The sequence below is a fragment of the Lonchura striata genome, chromosome 35 (assembly GCF_050655825.1).
Source record: "Lonchura striata isolate lonStrDom1 chromosome 35, ASM5065582v1, whole genome shotgun sequence".
In the NCBI taxonomy this organism is placed as follows: domain Eukaryota; kingdom Metazoa; phylum Chordata; class Aves; order Passeriformes; family Estrildidae; genus Lonchura; species Lonchura striata.
In genome coordinates this window covers 4538776-4562519 of record NC_140737.1, presented here as the reverse complement: position 1 = coordinate 4562519, position 23744 = coordinate 4538776, and the positions used below count along the sequence as shown (strand labels likewise).

Sequence of the window (23744 nt, the reverse complement as noted above, 5' to 3'; positions counted from 1 at the left end):
CAGGTGGATTGTGTTGAATGGTATTGTGAGAGAAAGGACTTTTTGAGTAGTTGAAAGAAGGTGGTATTCAGGTTGTTAGAGAAAGTGGGAAACAGAGGCAGAGGACTTGTGAAGAAACGTGAGGAATGGACTATCACATCTAAAATGGACAACACCAAAACACACCAAAGGAGTGTTGAAAAGGACTTGCATAGAAAAATCAGCAAAAAGGAGTGACAAGGGAAACAGAGGGCAAGCCTGGATTGAGCACTGTACTCACCAGCGAGAAGATCACACGTACCTGCTGTGGGCAGCAACCCCACAGGCAGGGGAGGTGGGGGTATAAGCCATGCCAGACCTCTGTCATTCCTGTTTCTGTCTCTCATTTGTTGTCTTTTCCCTTCTGAGATAGCAGCAAGATCGTGTCACAAATGCTACAGAAAGTATTACATGGAAAGAAACCAAAGTTCCTTTTTGTTCCACACCCCCATGTCAACAGCCACTGTTATAACCCATCCAAATTAAGTACCTGCAGGCAAAATGGGGAAAAACTGCAGTGTACCAGAATAGTTTGGCTTTAGACTATTTATTGGCTAATGAAGGGGGTGTTTGTGGAAAGTTTAATGTATCAGACTATTGAAAATAGATGACAACGGGGAGGTCATCCTAGAAAAAAACAACCCAGACACCAATCTGAAAATGGGAAAACAGTGTTAAAAACTAACTGGTGGGGTAATGTATTGAGGATGGGATGGTGGAAGAAATGGGGATTCTTCCTTTTTTGTGTTACAACTGTTATAAATGAAAATTTGTCCAGCCAAATTAATATGAAAAAATAAAATATTTATTTTGCAATCAAATTCTACCTGGCCAGCCACAAGGAAAGAACAGAGCCGAGCCCGGGGTCGGCCCTGGGTGTGCAACAAGGAGTCAGCCTCAGCAGAGGTTTTCCTCTATGCCCACACACCTCCATCCTGGCACAAGCGGTTTTTATAGGGAAAATTCTGCCTGAGGCCAAGATTTCAGCAATCAGTCTTTTCTTCCATTAAGAGTCTATATGTTAATGAGATTTTCTTTTTTGGTGATGAGGGAGAACAATTCAGTGTCTGGAGTTTGTTGAATCCCTTGATGAAATTTACGGGAGGGAACGCTGCATTCACCTGTGTCTGCCCAAGGATTTCCATGATATCCATCTCGGGTCCTTCAGGCAAGGATCAGCACCGGGGGTTCCTGTATCTCCCCAGCCATGGCCCATCTCCTGGGGAGCCGCACCTTCTTACTTGTAAATCAGTTTCCAATATACACCCGGTCTCACCTGCGAGGGAGGGGGGGAATGCTTATACAAACGTGTAGAGTGTTAGAGTGTTCTAACAAATCTAACAAATATTCAATGTCATATATAGCATATTAGAAATGGCGCCAATTATATCTGCTACATATAACAGTATGGTAAATGTAGCTTTGTAGATAAAATGAAGCTTTAGTAGTAAAAAAGAAACTATGTATGTGTGTGTTGGGGGGGGGGGGGCTTTAAGGAATGAGATACTCTCTTCAAGGAACATGCAAATTCTCCAGAGAAGAGCAATTTATGGTTTTCTTATTAGAAGAAGCTGATTTCTTCACGCCTTGCTCAGACTCGAAGACCCCGTGGGAATTAAAGAAAGCAGTTGACATACAACAGACAGAGTTTTTTGTTTCAAATAGAATGTATGCATAACCATGAAGGATATATGAATATGCAACAGTGTATTGTTTTAGGGGTGATTCCTTCATTCACAAGGTACATTCCTCTTGGCTTAAGTGCCTGAGAGCATCTGGACCTCAGATATTCTTTCCTTTTTATTGTCTTGTAATTGTCCTAACTATAAATTTTTATCAGTCTAATTACATTCCTATTTTTTCACCATTTTATTATTAGTAAACTTTTAAAATTCTAAAAACCAAGTGATTGCCATTTTTCACAAATTCCTATCAGGAGACAGAGAACCCATTTATCATTTCAATGGCATCATTAGATTACAAGCTGTCCTCGGAATGAGAACCAACCAGACAGCTCCAGCTCCTGACCTTCCTGCCAACCAATCCACTGAAATGAGGAACACAACATTTCACCAGGGGATGGGATCAGATTATCTGTTAGCAGAAAAAAAAGCAGTTTGTGGAAAACTAAATTACTCAGACTGATGTTGGCAAAGAGATGACAATGGGAAAGTGTTGAAAAAGATAATAAAGGAAATAGGAAAGCAGTTTCTGTATTGGTCCAAGCATGGAAAGGATGGGAATGGGACACGGTTTCCTGGCTCCCCGGCAGACCAGGGGTTAAACGTTGGGTGTCTCCTGGATTTTCCCCGGAAAGGGCCCATCTCTGCACCGAGCTACCTTTTTTCATTTGTAAATTAGGTCTTTCTTTCTCTGCCAACTGTGGTTTCTCCAGCCCCGGCTGCAGCCACTGCTCATTTAAAACTTGAAGATTCTTTTTCTAGAGGCACAACTGACTTGATGTATATTTTTCATAAGCACGAATTATTCCATAACATATATTACAATGGGGCTGCAGAGATCCCCCTGCAGGTCCCTGGGGATGCAGAGATCCCCTGCAGGTCCATGGGGATGCAGAGATCCCCCGCAGCCCCTGCAGGAGCCGGGCTGGAGCTCGGCGATGCCTGAGAGGAGGCTGTGAGCCCGCGGGCAGAGGGGCCCCGCTGGAGCAGCCTGTCCTGGCAGGACTGAGCCCGTGGCACAGTGACCCACGCTGCAGCACTCGGAGGGGGCTGTGCCCAGGGGATGGACTCCGCTCCGAGAAGTTCCTGGAGAAGTCTCGGCCGGGAGAGAGCGCAGGGTGCAGCAGGGAACGACTCCTGTCCGTGAGCAGAGGGAGAAGCCCCGGGGGATGAGCTGAGCATGGCCCCATTCCCTGTCTCCTGCCCTGCCGGGGGAGGAGGTGCAGCTGGGAGCAGGGAGGCGTGGGGAAAGCTGCATTTAAGGCTCTGCACTGACTTCTCCTTCTCCTGCTCCGAGTCTTTGGAGTTTTCTGCCAGAAATCTCTCCCCTGCCCCACCCACCCACAGGGCTTCGGGCAGGTTTCCCTTTTCGGGGGAAATCAAAGCGAAGCACTGATGCGCTAACGAGGGGCAGGAGAAGTGAGGCTCCTGGGCTTCCCGCAGAGGCGGAGGCACGGGAGGCGCAGGGCCGGGAAAGCCGTGGCGGGAGGCGCGGAGAAGTTTGTTTGTGTGGGCAGCTCAATCCCGGCTCGGGCCCGGGCCCGTGCCGGGGCTGTTGCTCATCTCCGGCTTTCCCCTCACGCAGCCCGGGGGCGCCGAGAGCGCGGGGCGAGGCGGGGCCGTGCGCAGAGCCCGCCCCGAGCTCGCTGCCATTGGCCGCCGGTGCCGTCAGTCGCGGTTGCGGCGCGCTGATTGGTGGGAGCGGGGCGCGGCGCGGCCCCGGCGGCGGGCTGAGGGCGGCCGTGGCCGCACAGCGCCGCCATTGGCCGAGCGGCTGCGCGGGCCCGGCAGCGGCGGCAGCGGCCGGAGCGCGGTGAGGCGGCGGCGGCGGAGCTCGGAGGCGGCCCCGGCGCAGGTGGGAGCCGCGCTGGGCTCTGCGGGGGCTCGGCGCTGGCTGCGGGCGGAGGGGGCGGCAGGGGGCTCCGGCGGCTCGCCGGTGCCGTGTCCGGCCCGTGCCGGCCCCGGGCTGAGGGCGCTGCGGGAGCGGCTGCCCGCGGTCTCCTTCCCGCCGGGGCCGGGCAGGAGCCGCTGCCGGAGCAGCGCTGGCTCGGCCCGGCTGCTGTGGGTAGGACAGAGGGGCTGCCCCGCGGCCGGGAGCGGGCGGGGAAATTCCCGTCGCCGGAGGTTCGTGTGCCCGGGGGAGAGCGAGGAGTCCTGTCAAAGTGACTTTATTGCCGAGCAGGGGCAGAGGCCGTGGGGCATTTGCCGTGCGCTCTCTGCCGTGGCTGTAGTCCGCAGCCTCCTTTTTATCCTCATTTTCCCGGCCGCATCTCCCTCTGCCTTTGCCCACCGGCTGAGTTCCTTGGAAGGTTCCGACTTCCCGATGCGCCTGGAGCCTGTCCTCGTTAATGTGCACCCTCCTTTTGTAGAACAGCCGATATTCATGGCTCTGTTAAGTCTTTGTTCTTCTCCTCTAAGTTCGGGAATGTAGCGGGACTTTGAGTAGCTGTCTGGGTCAATTTGGAACATTTTTGGAACTGATGGTTTCTCCCCTTATCTGCAAGTGCCCGGCCCTATCTCCAGGCAGATTCACTCCTTGACTCTGTTTTGTTCTTCCCGGGTCCTCTTTGGTTTTGGGATTATTCTTGGTGCCCTCATTCCCTGTCCTTTTGTAGCTGTTTTTGGATCAGGAGGCCTGGCTGCCACCTGCATGCCCTGGCTCAGCTGCTGGATGAGCTGCATTGCCAAGGTGTGGAGCATGGTAAAAAGATGAGAGTTGCTGCAGCACAGAAGAGGAGAAGCAGCATTCCTTTAACCCTTGGTGTGCCTGGGAGCCACAAAAGCCTGCCCCATTCCCATCCTTTCCATGTTTGGACTGATAAAGAAACTTCTCTCCTATTTCCTTTGTTATCTTTTTCAGCACTTTTCCCTTGTCATCTCTTTGCCAACGGCAGTTTGATTAATTTAGCTTTCCAGAAACTCCTCCTTTTTCTGCTAACAGATAATCTTATCCCATCCCCTGGTGAAATGTTGTGTTCCTCATTTCAGTGCCTTGGTCGGCAGGAAGGTCAGGAGCTGGAGCTGTCTGTTTGGTTCTTCTTTCAAGGACAGCTTGTAATCAAATGATGGCATTGAAATGATAAAAGCTTTCTCTGTCTCCTGATATGAATTGGTTTGGGTTCCCAGTGGCTGGTCCATGGTGTTGTAGGATTTGTTCTGGTGGCCATTCAATACTTTTCCCCATTTTTGGGTGCTCCCGCAAGCTAAGGTTGCATCAACTGAGTGTTTTTTTCTTATTCCATCTTCAAATACTTGAATTCCAGCTGACCTCCCTGAACTTGTTATAGGAAAAACCCCAGTGCTCTGATACAGCCTGTACAGCACAGACAGTGACAGCAGATGTTGGAGTGGGCAGAGGGATGATCACCCCCCCTTATTTTAGTGAAGTTTTCCCAACATTCTCCATTTGCTGTTTCCCTTTGCAGCTTCAGCCATTTCTGTTTCAGAGTCAGAGATCCTCAGCATGGGCTCTGCCTTCAGCTGTGCAGATTCCATCTGTGCAAGCAGGCAGAGCTTGGGGTGAGGGGCAGAGGGAATCAGCCAATTCCTGCCCAGGCAAGAAGAGCCAGGTACATTGTCCCCACTTTGCTCCAGCAGTGTTAATTTGCATTTCTGAAGCTCCTCTCTTGGCTGCCTGCTTAAGAGTTTAGGGGTCACCTTTAAATCTCTTCTAGTGATGCAGCCTAAAGGTGAACTTCGAAAAACCCAGATCAAAATTTTGGTATCTTTTACAGGTACGCACAAACATAGACAAAAAATCCCGAGGTAATTCAGCTTTTTCTACTTCCCCTCGGAAGAAAAACTGATTCTTCCCTCCTTTACCCAAACATAACCAGCTATATAGAAGTATGAGTATTAAAAAAATACTCTAATGCTATAAACTTTGCACTGAAACTTTAGGAAAAAGAAAAACTTCACTATTCTTTTTAGTGTTAGAATCAAGGCATTCCTTGATTCTGGCCAGGATGTGTAACAGAAATCATTCCATCCTCACATAACCTGGGTGTGCAGAGAAAATCGTTCCATTATATGTGGGTTTTACTAGGTTTTTCCCAAAGTTGTGCAGTCTCAAGCAATCTAAATAGATTGGTTTAATGTTCTGTAGTTTCAAGTTGTGCAGTTTTTAGTATTTGGTTTCCTATTGGATCCGGATTTCTTTGCTTCTACTGTTAATGAGGTGGGAAGTGCTGGATTTCCTTCTCAGCCTTTTGCAGACCAGGTGTCTGCAGCCCTGCCGGGGGCAGTGTCTGGGGTAGGTGTTGGTTGCTGTTTGCTGCTGGGGTTGATGTTTTGCTGCTGGTCCTTATCTTTGTGGGTGTCTTTTGGGCCATTCCCAGTGTGTTGAGATGTGAAACTCATCTCCACTGAGTGGTGTAACATCCTTTAACAAAACCTTTAACATTTCTTTCCCCAAGGCCAAGGCAAAGCAAGCCTGAGTAGAGAAATCAAAGGTTAACAATGCTCAAGTCTATGAGCTGGTCTATTTTCCATGGATGCAGTGGCAGGCAGGGCAGTGTGTGAGTGTGAGTGAGAGCCAGAGTGGAATTGTCCCGGTGTGTCCCCAGCAGCTGTGGCAGTGCAGGCCCAGCGAGCACTGAAGCTGCAGCAGTGGCAGCAAGGGCTGGCCCCGGTGGCTGGAGCTGCCCAAGGAGGGTGGCCAGGCCGAGGATTTCAGCAGAGGATGTGTGGGCAGGCCCAGGGCCTTGCCCCGCTGTGGAGCCCTGGCTGCTGCTGCGCTGCCTTCAGTGCAGGCTCAGGGGGGCCTCCCATCCTCCTGCTGCAGGCGGGAAGTGCAAATCTCCGGGGCTGCAGAGACCTGGAGCCCAGGCTGAGGGGTCCCCCCGTGTTCAGCTGTGCTGGCGGCTGTTTCTGGCCTCGGGGCCCCTTGGCATGGGCCACGCCACTTGGCCACCAGTGGTGCTGCTTTGCACTCCTTAGGCAGAGCCCATGTCCTGCTTGGATGTTGGCAGCAGCAAAGTGCCAAGGCAGGCTCTGTGCCAGCCCAGCTTCCTGGGGGAGAGATTGCACCAGAGACAGGATTCTGGCCACAGACTGCTTTAAATGTGCATCCCTTATCTCCACCCTGCACTAGGTGGAGAATTCCCAGGGTAAGGAATTCCTGATATCAATTGCAAGGGAAATAATGGAATATCTGCCCTGGGTCTGGCCCTTCTTCTTGCCCAAGCCAATGGCAAAAACCATACCCATGGCATCTTGGTCTCTATCCCCAGCTTCCAAAGGTGTTTCTTTCTTTCCCCTTTCATTCTTTGTACCCAGCCTGAGCTCTGGGGTTGCCAAGAGGTTACGGAGGTCCCATTGTATTCCTAAAGCTGCCATAACCCCCTGGAGGATCTTTCCTGTAAAATGAGTTCTGCTTCCTGAGTCTGTTGCTTCCACAATCCCTTTTATTGGAATTATGTCTTTTAGAAATGCCTTAGTAAGTGATCCAGTGGTTGCTGAGCAATCAGAATTGCTTTTGCCCCCCTGTTAGGTGAGATGGTGTCTCCAGAAGATATTGAAGCCTTCCTGCTCAGGACATTTCAGTGCCAGGCTCTTACAAGCACACACAGCTGTGCCGGTTGAGCTGACCATGGGGGGTAACCTGCGCTTTGTCTGATTCCCTTTCCTCAATAACAGCGTGTCTTGGAACTCTTTTCCCTTCTGCTGCCCTTGAAGAGCCATCCACCAAGACATTTTCTGCCTCAGGCCAGGCAATGTCTCCTGAGTCTCCCCCAGGCTGGGTCTGGAGCTGTGTCACTTGAATGCAGTGCTGGGTTTCTTCCCAGCCCCTCTGTGGGCTGTTCAAACAGGAGGCTGGGTTAAACCCTTCCCCTGTGCTCAGTTCTGAATCCTCCTGTGCCACTGCACAAGTTTCACACTGTAATAACCGAGCACTGCTCATCCATTGCGAGGCTCTTTTGGTTATCAAAGCTTGAACTTGATGGCAGACTGGAACAGTTGGAGATCCTGTTGCCATCAGGTTTTGGGCCTCAGTTCTGTTGCATCTGTGGCTGCACAATTCTGCAGGCAATGAGGCCACTCTGGCCACTGGGTGAAACATTTTGGCGCAAGAGTTCCTTTGGCATGGCCCTGTTGAACATTCACCTACAATTCCAATTTCTTTTCTGAGTCTGGAAGAGCCCAAGCTGAGGCATCAATATTTTTGGGTTTTCATTTTCTCAAGTTTTGCTCACTTTTTCCTTTCCATACCACAGCATGGAGGCTGTCTGGGGTTACAAAGTCCTACAATGTTCTGTCCGGAACAGAGAATCCTCATTCCAGGCTGTGTAATTCCCTGTTAATCCTCAGAATTGTCGCAGCTCCTTTTTGGTGCTGGGAAATGTTACTTCTGAGATTTCCCAGACCCTCTTTGTGTCAAACCACAACAAACCTTCAGTCCCATTATGTCCCAAATATTTAATCTTTGTCTCCATTATTTGCACTTCTTTTTTTTTTCAGATACTTAAAAGATGTTTTAGCCAAGAAATTCAGCCTTTTCACAGAGGCTTTGTCTAGCACTTTTTCTTGTCCTCCTCATTGGAGCCATCTGATTCCCTGACTGGCAGGATAGGAGTGCTGTAGGGAGACATCCCTGGCTCCAAGAGCCCTGCCTTTAGCAGGGACTCCATACCAGGCTGTGAGCCCTTCCTTCCCTCCCCTGGAACAGGGTGTTGCTTTTAGACACCACTTGTCCTGGTTGCTTCCGAGTAACTTGGAGAGGCTCCACATCAAATTTTCCTTTTGGGGCTGCCCACACCTCTGGGTTCCCTTCAGCACAGGCCTTGCCAGACATTTGACCCAAAGGTACAGCAGCAATAGCCTCTGTACCACCTTTTACAATATTCCAATGCCACCATCAAATTCCTTCCTGGTTCATAAAAATGACAGTAGGAAGAAAAATAAAAAAGTTCATTTCAAACATATCCTCCACAGATCCTAATAGTGATTGAACAAATGATACCAGTTCAACTTTCCCATTTATTCCCTTAATAATTGAAACATTCAATTTTCCCTCCTTAGGTGTAAGATTCCGAGTGGATGGAGAGGCCCCTGTGTCCATCAGGAGAGGCCTCCTCTGGATGCAGACCCAGCCTGAATGTTCTGCAGGGCTCCAGTGTGGTGGGTCCCCGGTGGGATGGGAGCTCAGAGAGCTCTGCCAATCCATGTCCATGCAGGGGTGGACTTGCTCCTGCTGAGGGTGCTGCTGTCTGTGCTTGCAGTGTCCTTGTGGGCTGCAGCTGGAGCCCTGACTCCTTCCCAGGGGCTGTTTGGGTGGGCTCTGCCCTGGCCAGGAGGGCAATGCCTCTGCCAGGTGCTTGTGGCCGACCCCGTCATGCCCTGGGTGCTGGGGCCCCCTTGGGCCCTGGGGTTGATCCCTCAGGGGCTGTGGGAACTCTGCCATGGCCTTTGCCTTCAGCTTGGCCTTTTGCTCATCCCTTCTTGCCTTCAGCTGCTGTGCCTTTGTGCCCAAGTGCTGCAGGGCCTTCTTGTGCCACTCCTGCAGCCCCGGTCACTGCCTGTGGGTGCTCATCCTCTGAGAGCTGCTGAGCTTTCTGCAAAACCTTTCCTTTCTGCAGGGACCCAAAGCAAATCCTGAACAGCAAATCCTGATCCTTCCTGTGCACTCTGCATTTCCCAGCTGTTCCTTTGTTTTCCCCGTTGTGCTCAGGGTCCCTGCCCAGCCCGTGTGGCAGAGCCGGTGCCTGTCCTGCCGCAGTGTCCAAAGGCGGCCCCCCCGGCGGGCAGGGCCGGCAGCTCCCCGGGGCCGGGCAGCGGCCGGGGCGTCCCGCAGCCTCCTGGGGGCCGGGGGCCACTGCCGGCCCTGCCCGGGGCTGGTGGGGTCAGGCAGCGCCCGGCGCTGAGCCCCGGCTGCCCCACAGCCCCGGCCCGGCCCCGCAGCTCCCCACAGGCCCCAGCCCGTGCTCCCGGTGCCGCACCTCTGCGCCCGGTGCTGCCGCTGCCACCGCAGAGAAACCCCTGGCATCCTGACCTCCTGCTTTTCCTGTCTTGGGCAACTGGGAATTCAAAATATTAGCTGGCAAATTGTGAGGTTAAGACTCTGTGGAAAAACATCCCAATCCAGAGTATTTTTCTCTTCCTCCTCTTTGCTATAATCCTTTTTCTTACCACATAGATTCCTCCTGCTGCTTCTTGCCTGAACCATATTTTTGCACACTCCCCTTCACCTGATTCGTTCAAAGCACACCAACACCATCCATCCCCTGTTGTCCAAATCCCTTCTCCACTTCCTCAGTATTCTCCCAAGGGACCCTTCAGAGACATTTTGGGATCATCATCCCTTTGGCCAGGACCCCTCCCCGGCTTTCCCTTTTCTCCCCTCCATGGGTGCCCTTCCATGTTCACTCCCCGAAGATCCCAGTGCACTCACTGATGAGATTTTCAGTGCTCTCTCCCTGCTGACTCTTCCCAGACCCCCTGATGTGTCACTCGTCTGTCTCCTGGTCACTCCCGGGTCCCCAATCAATCCCCGGTGCTGCCGCCAGCCAATGGAGCCGATCACCCAAAGTGGGTGAGGCACCTTCAGCTGCACTCCCTGCCCGCCGCCACGGACCGTGGAAGGAATTCCGGATGGGCCCCAGGGAGTGTGGAAAAATTGACATCAGCAGAGGATTCTGTCCACAAAGCAGACAGAGGAGTCCTGTAGAAGTAATTTCATTTCAAAAATGGGAAAGGCCATTGGACATTCCCGAATGGATATCTCCAATTGTTGGAGCACACAGCCTCCTTTTCATCCTAATTCTCCTGGCCACATCTCCCTCTGCTTTCCTCATTGGCTGAAGCACTTGAGAGGTACAGACTTCCCAATCCACCTTTTATATACCCCCTTCATATGCGCCCCACTTCTATGTGGTAAACGATATTCATGGCTCTGTTAAGGCTTTTTTATGTTTCTGGAAGTTCATGAATAGAGTAGGACCTTGTCTGTGGAGCAGCCCCAGGGCTCGGGCCGAGCTCAGCCAATCAGAGCCCGCGGCGCTGATGACTCACCAGTTGCCAGGCAGACTCGCAGCTCCCCGCGTTCCCCACCGGGACCCACCTGCGCCCCCCCTCGGCCCCATGGCCCCGCGAGGGGAATTTGGGGAGGTGGGAGTGGGGCAGCGCCAAGGCCGGGCCCCCCCGCGCTGTCCTGGCGGGAGCGGCTGCAGTGGGGACCGAGTGCGGGCGGGAGCGGCCGAGAGCCCAGCGCTGCCCCAGCCCGACCTGCCCCAGCTCCATCCCTGCCCCTGCGCTGGGATGCTGTGGGTGTGGGGGGAAGAGGGAGCCGGCAGTGGGTGCTGGGCCTGGGGGCAGGAAGAGAAGGGAAGGAGAAGCAGGCTTGAGGAACAGAATGGTCAAACGATGCAGGTGGCAGGAGAAGGTGGGATTGTGCAGGAGAAGGAGGAATAGCAGGAGGAAGAGGAGTGTGAGGAAGCAGAGCGACACAAGAGGAGGAGGAGGAGGAGCAGAAAGAGGAAGCAGTAGAAGGTTCCACCACTCCTTCTAGTTGCAGTGTCCCCCCAGCCCCAGTAGCATTGCTCCCCCCACATGCAGCAGGTGACTATGGAGATGGATCCACGATCTTCACGGGGTGAATCATGGTGTTTCTGAGCTTGATCTGTGTCTTGAAGTTTGTGGGATTTTTGTGCTGAAACTTGGTGTTTTGGATGTTCTTACAGACACAAGATTCCCAATGACTTCCTGAGATGAACTTGGGCAAGGAGTAACCTCCAGTCCAAGCTGCTCCCCTCTTTTTTTTCCCCAAACCAGGATTTATCATTGCCAGGGCGTGGCTGAATGGAGGTGGAGGAAAAGCCCCGGAGATGCTGCAGGAGGAGGAGCTGCAAACCCAGCCCAGGGAGCTGCGGGGAGGAAAGAGCCCCCCTGAGCCAGGAAGGCGGGCGGAGATCCAGGCGGAGCTCGGAGCTGGTGGAGAAGCCTCATGGCAGGGAGAAGCCCCACAAGTGCTTGGAATGTGGGAAGGGTTTCAGCTGGAGATCCAACCTGATCGAGCACCAGAGGATCCACACTGGGGAGAGGCCCTACGAGTGTGGAGAGTGTGGGAAGAGGTTTCAGACCAGCTCCCATCTCCTCAGACATGAGCGGAGTCACACAGAGGAGAGGCCCTACCGCTGCCCCGACTGTGGGAAGGGCTTCAAGCACAACTCCAGCCTCACTGAGCACCAGTACATCCACACCAGGGAGAGGCCCTACGAGTGTGGGAAGTGTGGGAAGGGCTTCATAGACAGGTCTGGCCTGATCAAGCACGAGGTGATCCACACTGGGGAACGGCCCTATGAGTGCTTGGAATGTGGGAAGAGCTTTGGGAGGAGCTCACACCTGCGAGCACACCAGCGCATCCACACTGGGGAAAGGCCCTACGAGTGTCCCCAGTGTGGGAAGAGGTTTCAGACCAGCTCCAGTGTCCTCCTACATGAGCGGAGTCACACAGAGGAGAGGCCCTACCGCTGCCCCGACTGCGGGAAGGGCTTCAAGCAAAACTCCCACCTCACCGTGCACCGGCGCATCCACACCGGGGAGAGGCCCTACGAGTGTGGGAAGTGTGGGAAGAGTTTCTCCAGGAGCTTTCACTTGACCCAGCACCAACGGAGGCACCACTAAGGGAAGCCCTGTGAGTGCCCCACGTGAGGGAAGAGCTTGGAGTGAGGGAAGAAAGTGAGGGAAGAAAGTGAGGGAAGAGCTTGGAGTGCTGCTGCAGCTCCATCCCCCATGGGAGGATCCGGGCTGGATGATCCCCTGTGATCCCCGTTGGGCAGAGCCCTGGTGCCCCCGTATGGGGAATAAAACAGAGAGTAAAGCAATGGAGCTGATAAAGGGGCCCGATATCTGAGGCCTGACTGAGCAGAAACTGTGGGAGACACAGACACAGTTTAAGTCTCCCTGAGCAAGAAGTGGCCAGGCAACATGGTGTGAGACTTTGTGATAAGATAAATGTTCCCAGGTTACTGGATGTCACCAAGAATGTGTATCCAATGGGAAATTGTTGCCAAAAACAGAGCCATGTATAAGCACCATACAAGTAAATCCCTGTATAAACACTTGGTACACTTAATAAAATTGGCTTTGTTCTAAACTCGGATGTCCCCGTCTCTCCATGGTGGATAACCCTGTTGTGGGTGATCCCCGTTGGGTGGGGGAAGGCGCTGGAGGGATTTCTTTCCCTTCTCCTGGTGCTGCCGTGGTTTGGTTGGTAATAAATTCCCTCCCTGTGCCCAGGCCGGGTCTGTTGTCCCCGTGCCGGTGCTCGGGGCGGGATCTCTCCCGTTCCTTCTCGGCACTGCCGGGCCTCTCCTCAGCCAATGAGAGAACGCGGTGGAGAAGAGTCAGCCAATGAGAGCGAGCGGGGCTGATGACTCACCAGTTGCCGGGCAGACCCGCAGCAGGCAGTGTTCCCCACCTGGACCCGCCCTCCCTGCCCAGGGCCGGCCCCGCCGTGGGGTCCCCCCAAGTCCCTCCCCAGTGCCCCCATGAACTGGGCTGGGTTTAACTGGGAAGCTTTACTGGGAACACTGGGAGCAGGGGGCAGGGTCAGAGTGACAGCAGGGCTGGGGGACACAGGACCCCCCAAAAATCAGCGTGGGGATGGAGCGGGGGTCCCAGCCGGGCCAGGAGCCACGGGGAGGGGCTGCGGCCGCCGGCGGCTCAGGAGCTCTGTGGGCAGAGAACGGGGGGTGACATCCGGCTGGGGGCCTCGGGTGGAGCATTCACACTCCAGGGGAGGGGGGACACGACCCCCCGGGACCCCCCAGACTCTCTTGCACAGGTAGAACCCGATTCCCAGTGCCAGGAAGACGAAGCCCAACTTCGGAGTCGCCCCTCCTGTCCCTCTCAGGATCCCACGGCCTCCTTCCAGCTGACCCCACTGCCCCAGGACCCCAAAAACCTCTCCCAGTCCCTTCCCAGCCTTACCAGGATTCACCCAGACCTCTCCCAGTCTCTTCCCAGCACAACCAACCTCATCCCAATCTCTGCTTTTCCATCCCCAATCTCCATCCAACTCCTTCAGGCTCACTCTATTCCCTCCCACTTAAACCTAGCGCCCCCAAACTCCCTGCCAGTGCCCACCAGGACCCCCAGAACCCCCTCCCATCCTCTCAAGTATCCTTCAAACACCTTCTTAGCCCTTCCAAACCCACAACCTCCCCTCCCAGTTTAAACCAGATTCTCTCCAACTCCCTCCCAGTTGCTCCCAGCACATCCCAGTGGCTGTCACAGCACCCCCAATTCCTCTCCTGTACCCAAGTGCCAGCTCAGGGGGTGCTCCAGGCTGACGTGCTCCACCTGACAGGTGGAGGTGACCCTGGCCCGGGTTGGGGTTTCCAGCAGGACCAGGAGCTGGTGGGTCCAGTCCCCGTTGGGGAGCACGTCGGTGGCCACCACAGAGAGCTCCTGCTGGCCCTGGAACCAGCTCAGCTGGATGGGAGCAGGCGGCCGGGGCCGGGCCGGGAGCTCGAGGGCAGCAGAGAGATGGACACGCTGGGGGGCACTGGGAGAGAGTGGGTGTAATAAATAAAATGGTCTTTGTTCATCAGAATGAGTGTTAAAGGAGATAATTTGAACTGAGTAGGGAATGCAACTAGCATAGAAGACTGTGTAACTAATTATATACAAGTTGACTTTTAGGCCAAGGACAATCTGCAAGGAAGATGAGGAGCCTTCATTCCTATGACCACCAAGGGCAGAAAAAAAGACCCCCAGCAACCAATTGCACCGGTGCAGAGTGCATCGAGAGAACATACGTCAACTGGAAATAAAAAGGGACTATAAAACCAAAAAGGTCAAAGGGGGAAGGTGCTCCGTGGCAGAGCAGAGGGTCCCCGGCTGCCCTGCGCTGTTCTTTTGCTTAATACCGCTTGCTTAATAAATTCTTGTTAATTGATTTATCTATAATTAGCCTCCCCAGTTGAATTTGTCCATAACAAATTTGGTGCCGTGACTCGGATAAGGGCGACCGGGTGGGAATTCCTAATCAGGGAGGCGCCCCGCTGCCTCTGCAGCGGCCCTGGTGCAGGCTTTTCCTTCCCAGACCCTTACCGACGAACCCAAATTCGGTATTGAGCACAAGGGATACCGGTAACCCCGTAATCTTTGTGCACGAAGCCGGGCGAAGACGCAGGACAGCGTGAGTATAAAAGTGGGGATCTGCTGGGTTGGGCTGGGATCCCAGGACATAACGCGTGAGACGTCCTTGTAGGACGAGGCACGGGCAGAGCTCTGAGTAGTGCGGTTTGCAGAGCCCGCGAGGGGCTGGGCACCAACAGGGGCCGCGAGTGTGTGTGTGCCTGAAGGTGTCCTGGGAGATGGGACAGAGGAAAAGCAAGCCCTCTGCTTCCATGGGGACGGGGACCCGGTAACGCTTCCCCAGATCCCCCCTGACAGTCCGTTAGGTCTAATGATAAAATCTTGGGATGAATATCCTTCAAGGAAAGGGAAGGATAGGGCAAAAATGATACATTATTGTATAAAAGTATGGGGAGGAAAACACATCTGTAGTGATAATTTGTTTTGGCCAGTGGTTGGAAACTTCAAGGTCTGGATTTACCAGGCATTAAACATTTATGTAAACTCTAGAGAACCTTTTGATATGGAAGAGAGCAAGTATGCTGCTCTCTGGATAGTGGGGGAAACAGGAGCAAAACCTTTTGCCTTAAGCACCCAGGGAGGGAAAAAGAAAAATAAAAAGCCTGAGGAAGTTCCAACTGCACCCCTTCTACCATACATACCTCCTCCTCCTCCACCCCCACCAGCACCACCCGAAGTCTACACCGATTTAGATCAAGGGGGAGATTTTGATAACCAAGAGGTAGAAATCCCAGAGCCGGTCCCTGAGGAAAATCGCTGTGTTACTCGTAGTCTAACAAGGGGGGAAAGAGAAAGGGAAGGGCAAGCTCTATATCCATGAAGGGAAGTAGCTTTGGGAATGATCCCTAACCCCAGTGCTGGTCAGCAGGGACAACCAACCCAAATTCTGGGAATAGGTTATGTGGAGGTACCTCTCAGGAGATGTGAGGGAGTTCAAGAAAGAAATGGGAGCATATGGGCCAAATCTTAAAGGAATTTTCTGACCCTGTAGCCTGGGACATCCCATGTGAACAAATTCAGAATCCAGCTGAGGTGGCAAAGTACCTGAAAGATAAATGCCATGATAAGTCTAAGGAGAAAAAGATCATTGCAGCAAGCTGGGCCCTGGCATGTGCTTATCACGCCCTGCTAGATACTGTAGGGCAGCAGACAGAGGAAGGGGGGCAGGGAGATAAATCAGCAGCTATCCCAGTCACTCAGGCTGCAGCCAACAGCCCTGGCTCGAAGCCAGCAGCTAAACCATACACTGAGCCTAAGCCAGCAGCTAAACCAGACAGGGAGCCTAAGCCAACAGCTAAACCAGACTGTGAGCCTAAGCCAGCAGCTAAACCAGACTGTGAGCCTGAGCCAGCAGCTAAACCAGACTGTGAGCCTAAGCCAGCAGCTAAACCAGACTGTGAGCCTTAACCAGTGGCTGTTGCTATGAGCACAATGGGCCAGTGATGCCTCAGGCCATCAGGGCAGAGATGCCACCTACAAGTGGGCACGAGACCGAGGGGTGGATCTAACCATGGACAGTATTTCTCAGGTGATCCATGACTGTGAGACCTGTGCTGCCATCAAACAGGCCAAGCGGGTGAAGCCCCTGTGGTATGGTGGGCGGTGGTCCAAGTACAAGTATGGGGAGGCCTGGCAGATTGACCACATCACACTGCCCCAGACACGCCAAGGCAAGCGCTACGTGCTGACCATGGTGGAAGCCACCACTGGATGGTTGGAAAGCTACCGTGTGTCTCATGCCACAGCCCGTAACACCATCCTGGGCCTTGAAAAGCAGGTCCTGTGGAGGCATGGTACCCCTGAGAGGATTGAGTCAGACCATGGGACTCATTTCAAGAACAGCCTTATCAACACCTGGGCTAGGGAACATGGCATTGAGTGGGTGCACCACATCCCAAACCATGCACCAGCTGCAGGCAAAGTGGAGAGGCACAATGGACTGTTAAAAAACACCTTAAAAGCATTGGGTGGGGGATCTTTCAAAAACTGGGAGCAACATTTAGCAAAGGCCACCTGGTTAGTTAACAGCCGAGGTTCCACCAATTGAGCAGGTCCTGCCCAGTCTGAGCCCCTGAATATCGTAGATGGAGATAAAGTCCCAGTGGCACATGCCAGAGGTTTATTAGGGAAATCAGTGTGGATCAATTCTGCCTCGAGTACAGACAAACCCATTTGTGGGATTGTCTTTGCTCAGGGACCAGGTTGTACATGGTGGATAATGCAGAGAGATGGAGCAACATGATGTGTACCTCAGGGGGATCTGATTGTGGGGTGAGACTCATGGCAAATATCACTGTTTGCTGGATGGTGCTGCCAGTGTCTGTACACAAAAACACACAGACATGAGACAGAAGAAAATGTGTGTCAAAGGTTTGAGCAAGTGAAATAGAAGGAAATGTGTAAGTGTCAAAGGTTTGAGTAAATGAAAGAAGTTTTTACTTGATGAAGTTTATACATGATGTTGAAGATATGGAGATAAGAGGTGGAATGTCCGAGGGTGATGTTATGGTGTTTGTATCTCCAATCGTGGGTTCTGTTCATGTTTGATATTCTGTTCTGTGCTCTCAGAACTGACTCTGAAAGTGAAGGTTTGTTTTGCCTTGTTATCAGCAGGCTCACCTCCCCCCATGATCTGCTGTCTAGAAGAGGCCAGTGCTGGCTGGCTTGCTTTGCTTTGCTTGCTGGCTTTTGCTTGCTTCGCTTTGCTTTTTTTGCTTGCTTTTGCTTTTGCCTTTGCTTTTTAAATTAGTTTAGCTGAGCAGTCCAATTCTTTCCCTGGACTGTTTCTTTTCCCTTTCCCTTTCCTGAATACCATCCAGCCTGCTCTGGACTGGGACCCTCTAAACACCAAGGAGCACCGGGAGCCTGCGCTCTGTGATCTGCAGCAGCCATCCCCAGTGCCCAGAGCAATCCCCAGCGCCCAGACCCGGGCAACCACTCCCAGGAGAGACTTCCTGGATTTGTCATCTCTTCAGAGTGGTGAAAGAGTTTTGTTGTCATCTGGTGTTGTTCATTTTTTTAGTGCTGGGAAGGGTTTTGTTTGTTAAATAAACAGGTTCTTTTCCACTTCTCTCAGAGAAAATTCTTCCCAAATCAGGGGTGTTGGGAGGGGCCGTGGGGGTTTGTTTTCTGGGGGCTCCTTCCAGAGGTTTTTCTCCCAAATTTGCCCTAAACTAGGACAAATATTTTGCTGCCCATTTCGTGGCTGGAGAGAGTGAAAAGAAAAACCCTGTTCTAATAATATTTTGGTTCCAATTACTTTGTGTTAGTATTGAGCAGTTACTGGCTATGTTGTTTGAATTCATAGTGTCTTTTAGAGTGGAGGCCTGTATGTGTTTCTGGTCCCTAGGGTTTTTTTGAGATCTTAATCCCTCTATGGTCCCTAGGTTTATTTTCTTATTCAGGAATAGCTCCGGTATTGTCCCTAATATGTAGTTTTTGTAGTAGAAGGGCACTGACCAGAATATCCATCGGGCTGGGCTTGGGTGTAATGGCTTTCAGGGGTTTATGAAGGTGCTGAAGTCTGTTCCAGGAATGCATGGCTCATGGTCATGCTTGTGCAGCCAGTTTGTTAGAGGGGAAGCAGGGGTTGAGGCTTTTCAGCCGTTGCTTTCCTTCTTCTCCTCTGAATCTCTTAGCTCCCTATTAGAGAATGTTCCGTTTCCCCAACTGTTAAAGAGACCATCTTTAATGTGTTTAATCTGGTAAGCTTTCTCTCTACAGTCTGCAGTCTCTCTAGAATGAGGGCTGAGATTTCTAGAGGGGCTGAAGAGACCCCTGACCCAGGAGTAGACCCAGGTGTGAGAAATCCTGAGTGGTGTGGGAAATGGGGGGCGCGGGAATTGGCACATAGACCATTTTCCCACATTCAAATAGATTTTACTGATTTGCCTAAAGTAGGAAGGTATAAACACTTATTGATGATAATAGATCACTTGACTCACTTTGTAGAGGCATTCCCTACCTCCAGGGCAACTACACAAACAGTAGTAAAAATACTATTAGAAGAGATAATCCCCCGCTACAGACTAGCAGAAGTACTAGACTCAGACAGAGGGCCACACTTTGCCTCCAAAATAATTAAAGAAGTAGTTACAGCTCTAGGAACAAAGTGGCAATATCATACTTCCTGACATCCACAAAGCTCAGGTAAAGTGGAAAGGGTAAATGGGAAAATTAAGAAACAACTAACTAAATTGATGTATAAAACACAATCATCCTGGGTAAAAATGTTTGCCTTTAGCCTTGTTAAATACAAGAACTCAGCCCAGAACCGATATTGGAATTTCTCCATTTGAAATGCTTTATGGGATGCCTTATGACATGGATTCTCCTACAGATCACCCTGAAATAAGTAATCAACAAATTAACCAATATGTCATGCAACTTATGAAGGCTCGGGAAGGGCTTAGAAGAGCTGGGTTACTAGTGCAACAACCTCATTTAGACCTAGCAATCCACAATATAAATCCAGGTGATAAGGTGTTAATAAGAAACCTAGAAAGAAACCTCACTACCCCCGAACTGGGAAGCCCCCTGTGTTGTTTTACTCACTACAGAAACTACAGTCAGAACCTCTGAGAAGGGGTGGACCCATGCGAGCCGAATAAAGGGAGCGATTCCTGCTGCTGCCCAAGAGCCCTGGAGAATAACCAGCCAGCCCGGGGACCTTAAGGTCACATTTAAATGGACTGAATGGACTCAGTAAGAATTGTACGAACCAGCTGGTAGAGTGAGATATTGGACTATGGATATCCTATAACTAATGATTTTAGAGTATATTGTACAAAGAAGGATTGTGATTGTTACCCTTTTGTATGCTATATTGGTAAAATTTGCCAGGAACGGTGGTGGGTCCATAGTTACAGAGGCACTCCTCCTAGGGGTATTTGTAAAGGTGTTATCAGTTAGAAAGAGAACTGACAGAGTCAGTCCTAAGGATTGGAGAAGAGAACGGGACCCTACCAAGGGAATCCCAAGAGGGGTGGGAGGTGTTTACTAAGGGGGCTAGACCCGAAAATTGTTGTTTCCACTCCATTGAATCAATTCCCCTAATTGTTCAAATTATCAAAGGGAATTGCTGGAAAACTTTACCTGGGATTCAGTGTGACTCACCACAAGTGAAGGATAAAAGCTGGGAATCATTCAAAAAGAGGCAACAAAAACAGAGTTTGGGTCCTCCTGAAGAATATCCTTGCTCTGAGAAGATAGTGCGCCTCGCGGCCCGGAGCAACTGAGTCGGCGAGCGAGGCAGAGGGATGAGAAGCGGTGGAGGAAAGAGCCCTCAGACTGGGACAATTCAAAGTATTTCAAGAACTGCCTCAAGGATACTGATCTCCCAAGGGTAAAGGTGAGCCAGGCAATAACATGTCAAAACAAACACTGGGAATGGGGAGATAATGATAATCAAACCCTGGGGCAGTTTGGACTCCACCCTTGCTGGCAAATTCTGTGCCTATTAGTTATATGTTGTACCTGGCCTGTACAAGGGGACTATGCACACCAGCCAGTTTTCCCCAGCAGCAGCTGCAGGCAGTGACCCTAATTAAAAGGTAGGGATGGTGTTTCCTGGTTATAGAGGAACTGGTAGGGGTTGGTTGGACTCTGACCGAAATAGACCAAGGGAAAGTTGTTAAGCATAATGCCACCACTGTAGCTCCCATTTTTTTGTTACTAATGAGGACTTGGTAAACTCTATGTGGAGATGGAGTAAACCTGAACTCCGGGCTACCTATTGGTGTCCTAGTTCCAATCCTGGGGGGCGATATTGAAATTATCCTGGGGAATATCTGTGAGTATTAGGGCTGTAAAGCCATAGCAACCGCCTTGGCTGTCACCCATCCAGATAAATTTTTAAAGGTCTCATGGTACCCTGAGAGGTGCAAAATTCCAGAGTATGGCACTCAAGGATAAATTCTGTATAAGGGAGATTGCAGGTTATTGTTGTTACTAAGTTTAACTTTCAAACCTTGCATTTTTAATAAAATCATAGGCATTATAAAAGGAAGACTAGAGGCAGCTCATCTAATGCTTATTAGAGATGGGTACAAAGCATTGCCCAGAGATTCAAAAGCAGATAAAATCCTGGTCTTAAGCTACCAAAAGTTAAAGTGTTTTAATGAACAAATTGGTAAAGAGAAAAAGGAGGGATTGTAATAAATAAAAAGGTCTTTGTTCATCAAACGAGCATTGAAGGAGATAAGAATTTGAACGGAGGAGGGAATCTCAAGATGTGGGAGGAGAAGGAGAAAGATGGGGAAACAGCAAGTATTCTGCTTAAGAATTGTGCAGATGTAACTAGCATAGAAGACTGTGTAACTAATTATATACAAGTTAACTTTTAGGCCAAGGACCATCCGCAAGGAAGATGAGGAGCCTTCATTCTTATGATCACCAAGGGCATAAAAAAAGACCCCCAGCAACCAATTGCACCGGTGAAGAGTACATCGAGAGAAAACACGTCAACCAGAAAAAAAAAAAGGGACTATAAAAACAAAAAGGTCAAAGGGGGAAGGTGCACCGTGGCAGAGCAGACACTCCCCGGCCACCCAGCGCTGTTCTTTTGCTTAATTCTGCTTGCTTAATAAATTCATGTTAATTGATTTATCTATAATTAGCCTCCCCAATTGAATTTGTCCATAACAAGCCTGACTAGAGAAATGAAAAAAAATTAAAGTTGGTATATTATCCAACACACATGTGCGGAGCAAGCCCCCAGCTGCTGAGTCTCAGGAGAAGGCTGAGGGAAATGCACCCACTACGACCCCTCTGTGACTCACTTGGCACCTGGTGCAGAAGTTTGGATACCTGCAGGGGTTGCTTGTCTCCTCTGGGTGTGTTCTTCCTTCCCTCTGGGAGGGCCTTAATGGAAATTAGTTCCATTTCTCCTGCAGACCAGAGTGGCAGGGAGTCACTGCAGGCTGGTGATACTCTGATACAAGGAAACGGGTGTGCATACAAACCACGCTGTGAAAAGCCAGTGTCCATAAGGGAGCCAGAGGAGCCCTGCATCTTTATTTGAATAAAGGGAGAGTCCATGGGGTCATCTGCTGCTGGGGTTTTCTCTCTCAAAGTTTTGGAGGACACAGCTTCCTTCTAAACTCCTGGCCACATGCTGCCCTCTTCCTTCCCCCACTGGCTGGGGTACCAGGCCAGGGGACTGCAGGGACCTTTGTACCCTCTTTTCCTTTTGCAAGGTATTAGTTCTGGTCTCCATCCAAACTGTAATAGATAGATAATAAGATGATTGGCTCTCACAATTAAGGGATGAATATTGTGTGTATCTTAAGAGAAGCTTTATTGATGTAGAGTTATGTTATTGTGATTTGTTGTTTAGATGTTCTCTGTTCTCCCCACAGTCCCCTTCCCCCCCACTCCCTATTGTTCCCACCTGGAACAGGTGGGCTTTCTAGGACAGGTAGAAAGAAGGCATGTGTGGTATTCACATATCCTTTGAACAGTGAGAGACACAGACTTTCCCAGGAAAATCCTGGGGAAGGCTGTGAGAAAGCTCAGAGAAAGAAAAACAATTATCTTCATTTGCTGCATCTGTTGTTTGGCACATGTGGAATGGAGATTGTTTACCAAAGAGGGGTTTCTTCATTGTACTCTGGTGATGGTGTTTTGATTTAATTTGACCAACTGGAGCCACTCTGTGTTGGACTGTCTCTAAAGGTCATGGGTTTTTCTTCAGGATAGCAGTAGTATAGTTTTTAGTATAGTGTAATATAGGACAGCTTAATAAATCTTTTGTTCAGCCTTCTGCAAACATAGAGTCAATGCACGTCATTCCCTGAGGTGGAGGTCCACCACAATAGGTGTCGACATATACCCCTTGCATGGGAGAGTTAGGAAAGGAAATGCTTGTTGCTGGGGGAACACGACGTGACAACACCTGACCTTCAAATGCAGCTACAAGAAATAAATTCTACCAATAAAGGGCAAAGAAGGGTTGACTGAGAGACTTTGGGAGGGGCCAGGGTGGCTGATGCACCCTCCAGGAATGTGAAAGGTGAAGCATCAATCTTGAATATGAGGCAGCCACCTGGCAGGCAGCCATGGGGCAGGGGCACTTCCCAGGCCTGTTCTTCCTTATTTATCCTTCTCTTATGTTTTTGTAAATGTTTAATAAACATTTTAAAATTTTTAAAGTGAACAGTTGTTTCTCACAAAACCCAGTCCTAAGGTGAGATGGTCGTGTGTCGTGGTTTGACACGGGAAAAGAATTTTCTTGGAAGGAAGAGGTCAGTCCAGTCAGGGGTCAGGTTTGGATACTGACACTTGGGGTGACCAATTGAAGGTGGACACGCCTCTGAGAACACAGAGGGGTTAAAAGCAGAACTCCCAGGAGAACTCGCTCTCTTTGGTTCCGGTCAGCGGAGAGTGCAAACCTCCCCTGCCCAGCCATGAGCTGGGTGGGGAAGGGGAAGCCATGTGGCCTGCAGAGGTAGGCCAGGGGGTGAAGGGTCTGGAACCGAGCTGGGCCAGTTCCTGCGGACGGAAGGGTGGAGAACGTCTGAGATGTCTTTGTTTCCCCCCCCCCCCCCAGCCTAGAGGAAAAGACATAGAGAGCCTGCAGACACCTGGGAGTTTGCTGGCAGAGGAGAAGGAGGAGGAGGAGGGAGATACCCAGCATGGGAATGGGAGACAGAGTCCTGGGCCGAGAGATTTCAGCTGTCCGGGGAGTCCGGGAATTTTAACCCTTTCCTGTGAAATGAAGGCTTTGTGAAATATTGCTCCTCTTCAATTTGAAGGAAAGAGAGACAGCCGGGGACCTCAGTTGTTAGGGAAAGAAGGTTGGGGGGAGATGATGGAGTGGCTGTTGGCTGGACTCTTCTTGTCAGCCATAGACTGAACCAACTTCTCCAAGAGAGACTGCATTTTAGGGGGATGCAATGGTGAGCCAAGAAACTCCTCCAGCAAATACCAGTTCAGGGATGAACA

At 51.0% G+C, this 23744-nt stretch overlaps 2 protein-coding genes across 2 annotated transcripts in view; one reads left to right on the top strand and one right to left on the bottom strand.

Annotated features, from left to right (window-relative positions):
• The window catches only part of LOC146764291 (uncharacterized), a 140480-nt gene that overhangs the window by 70382 nt on the left and 46354 nt on the right, over positions 1–23744 (bottom strand). Inside the window, 1 exon segment of the mRNA XM_085564994.1 lies at positions 21913–21922. Coding sequence (XP_085421120.1) covers positions 21913–21922 — 10 coding nt within the window.
• LOC146764293 (uncharacterized) lies at positions 9547–12773 on the top strand. The gene is made up of 2 exons (XM_085565333.1): positions 9547–10511; positions 11469–12773. Exon 2 carries the CDS (start codon positions 11496–11498, stop codon positions 12318–12320), a length of 825 nt encoding a protein of 274 aa, XP_085421459.1. The 5' UTR covers positions 9547–10511; positions 11469–11495; the 3' UTR covers positions 12321–12773.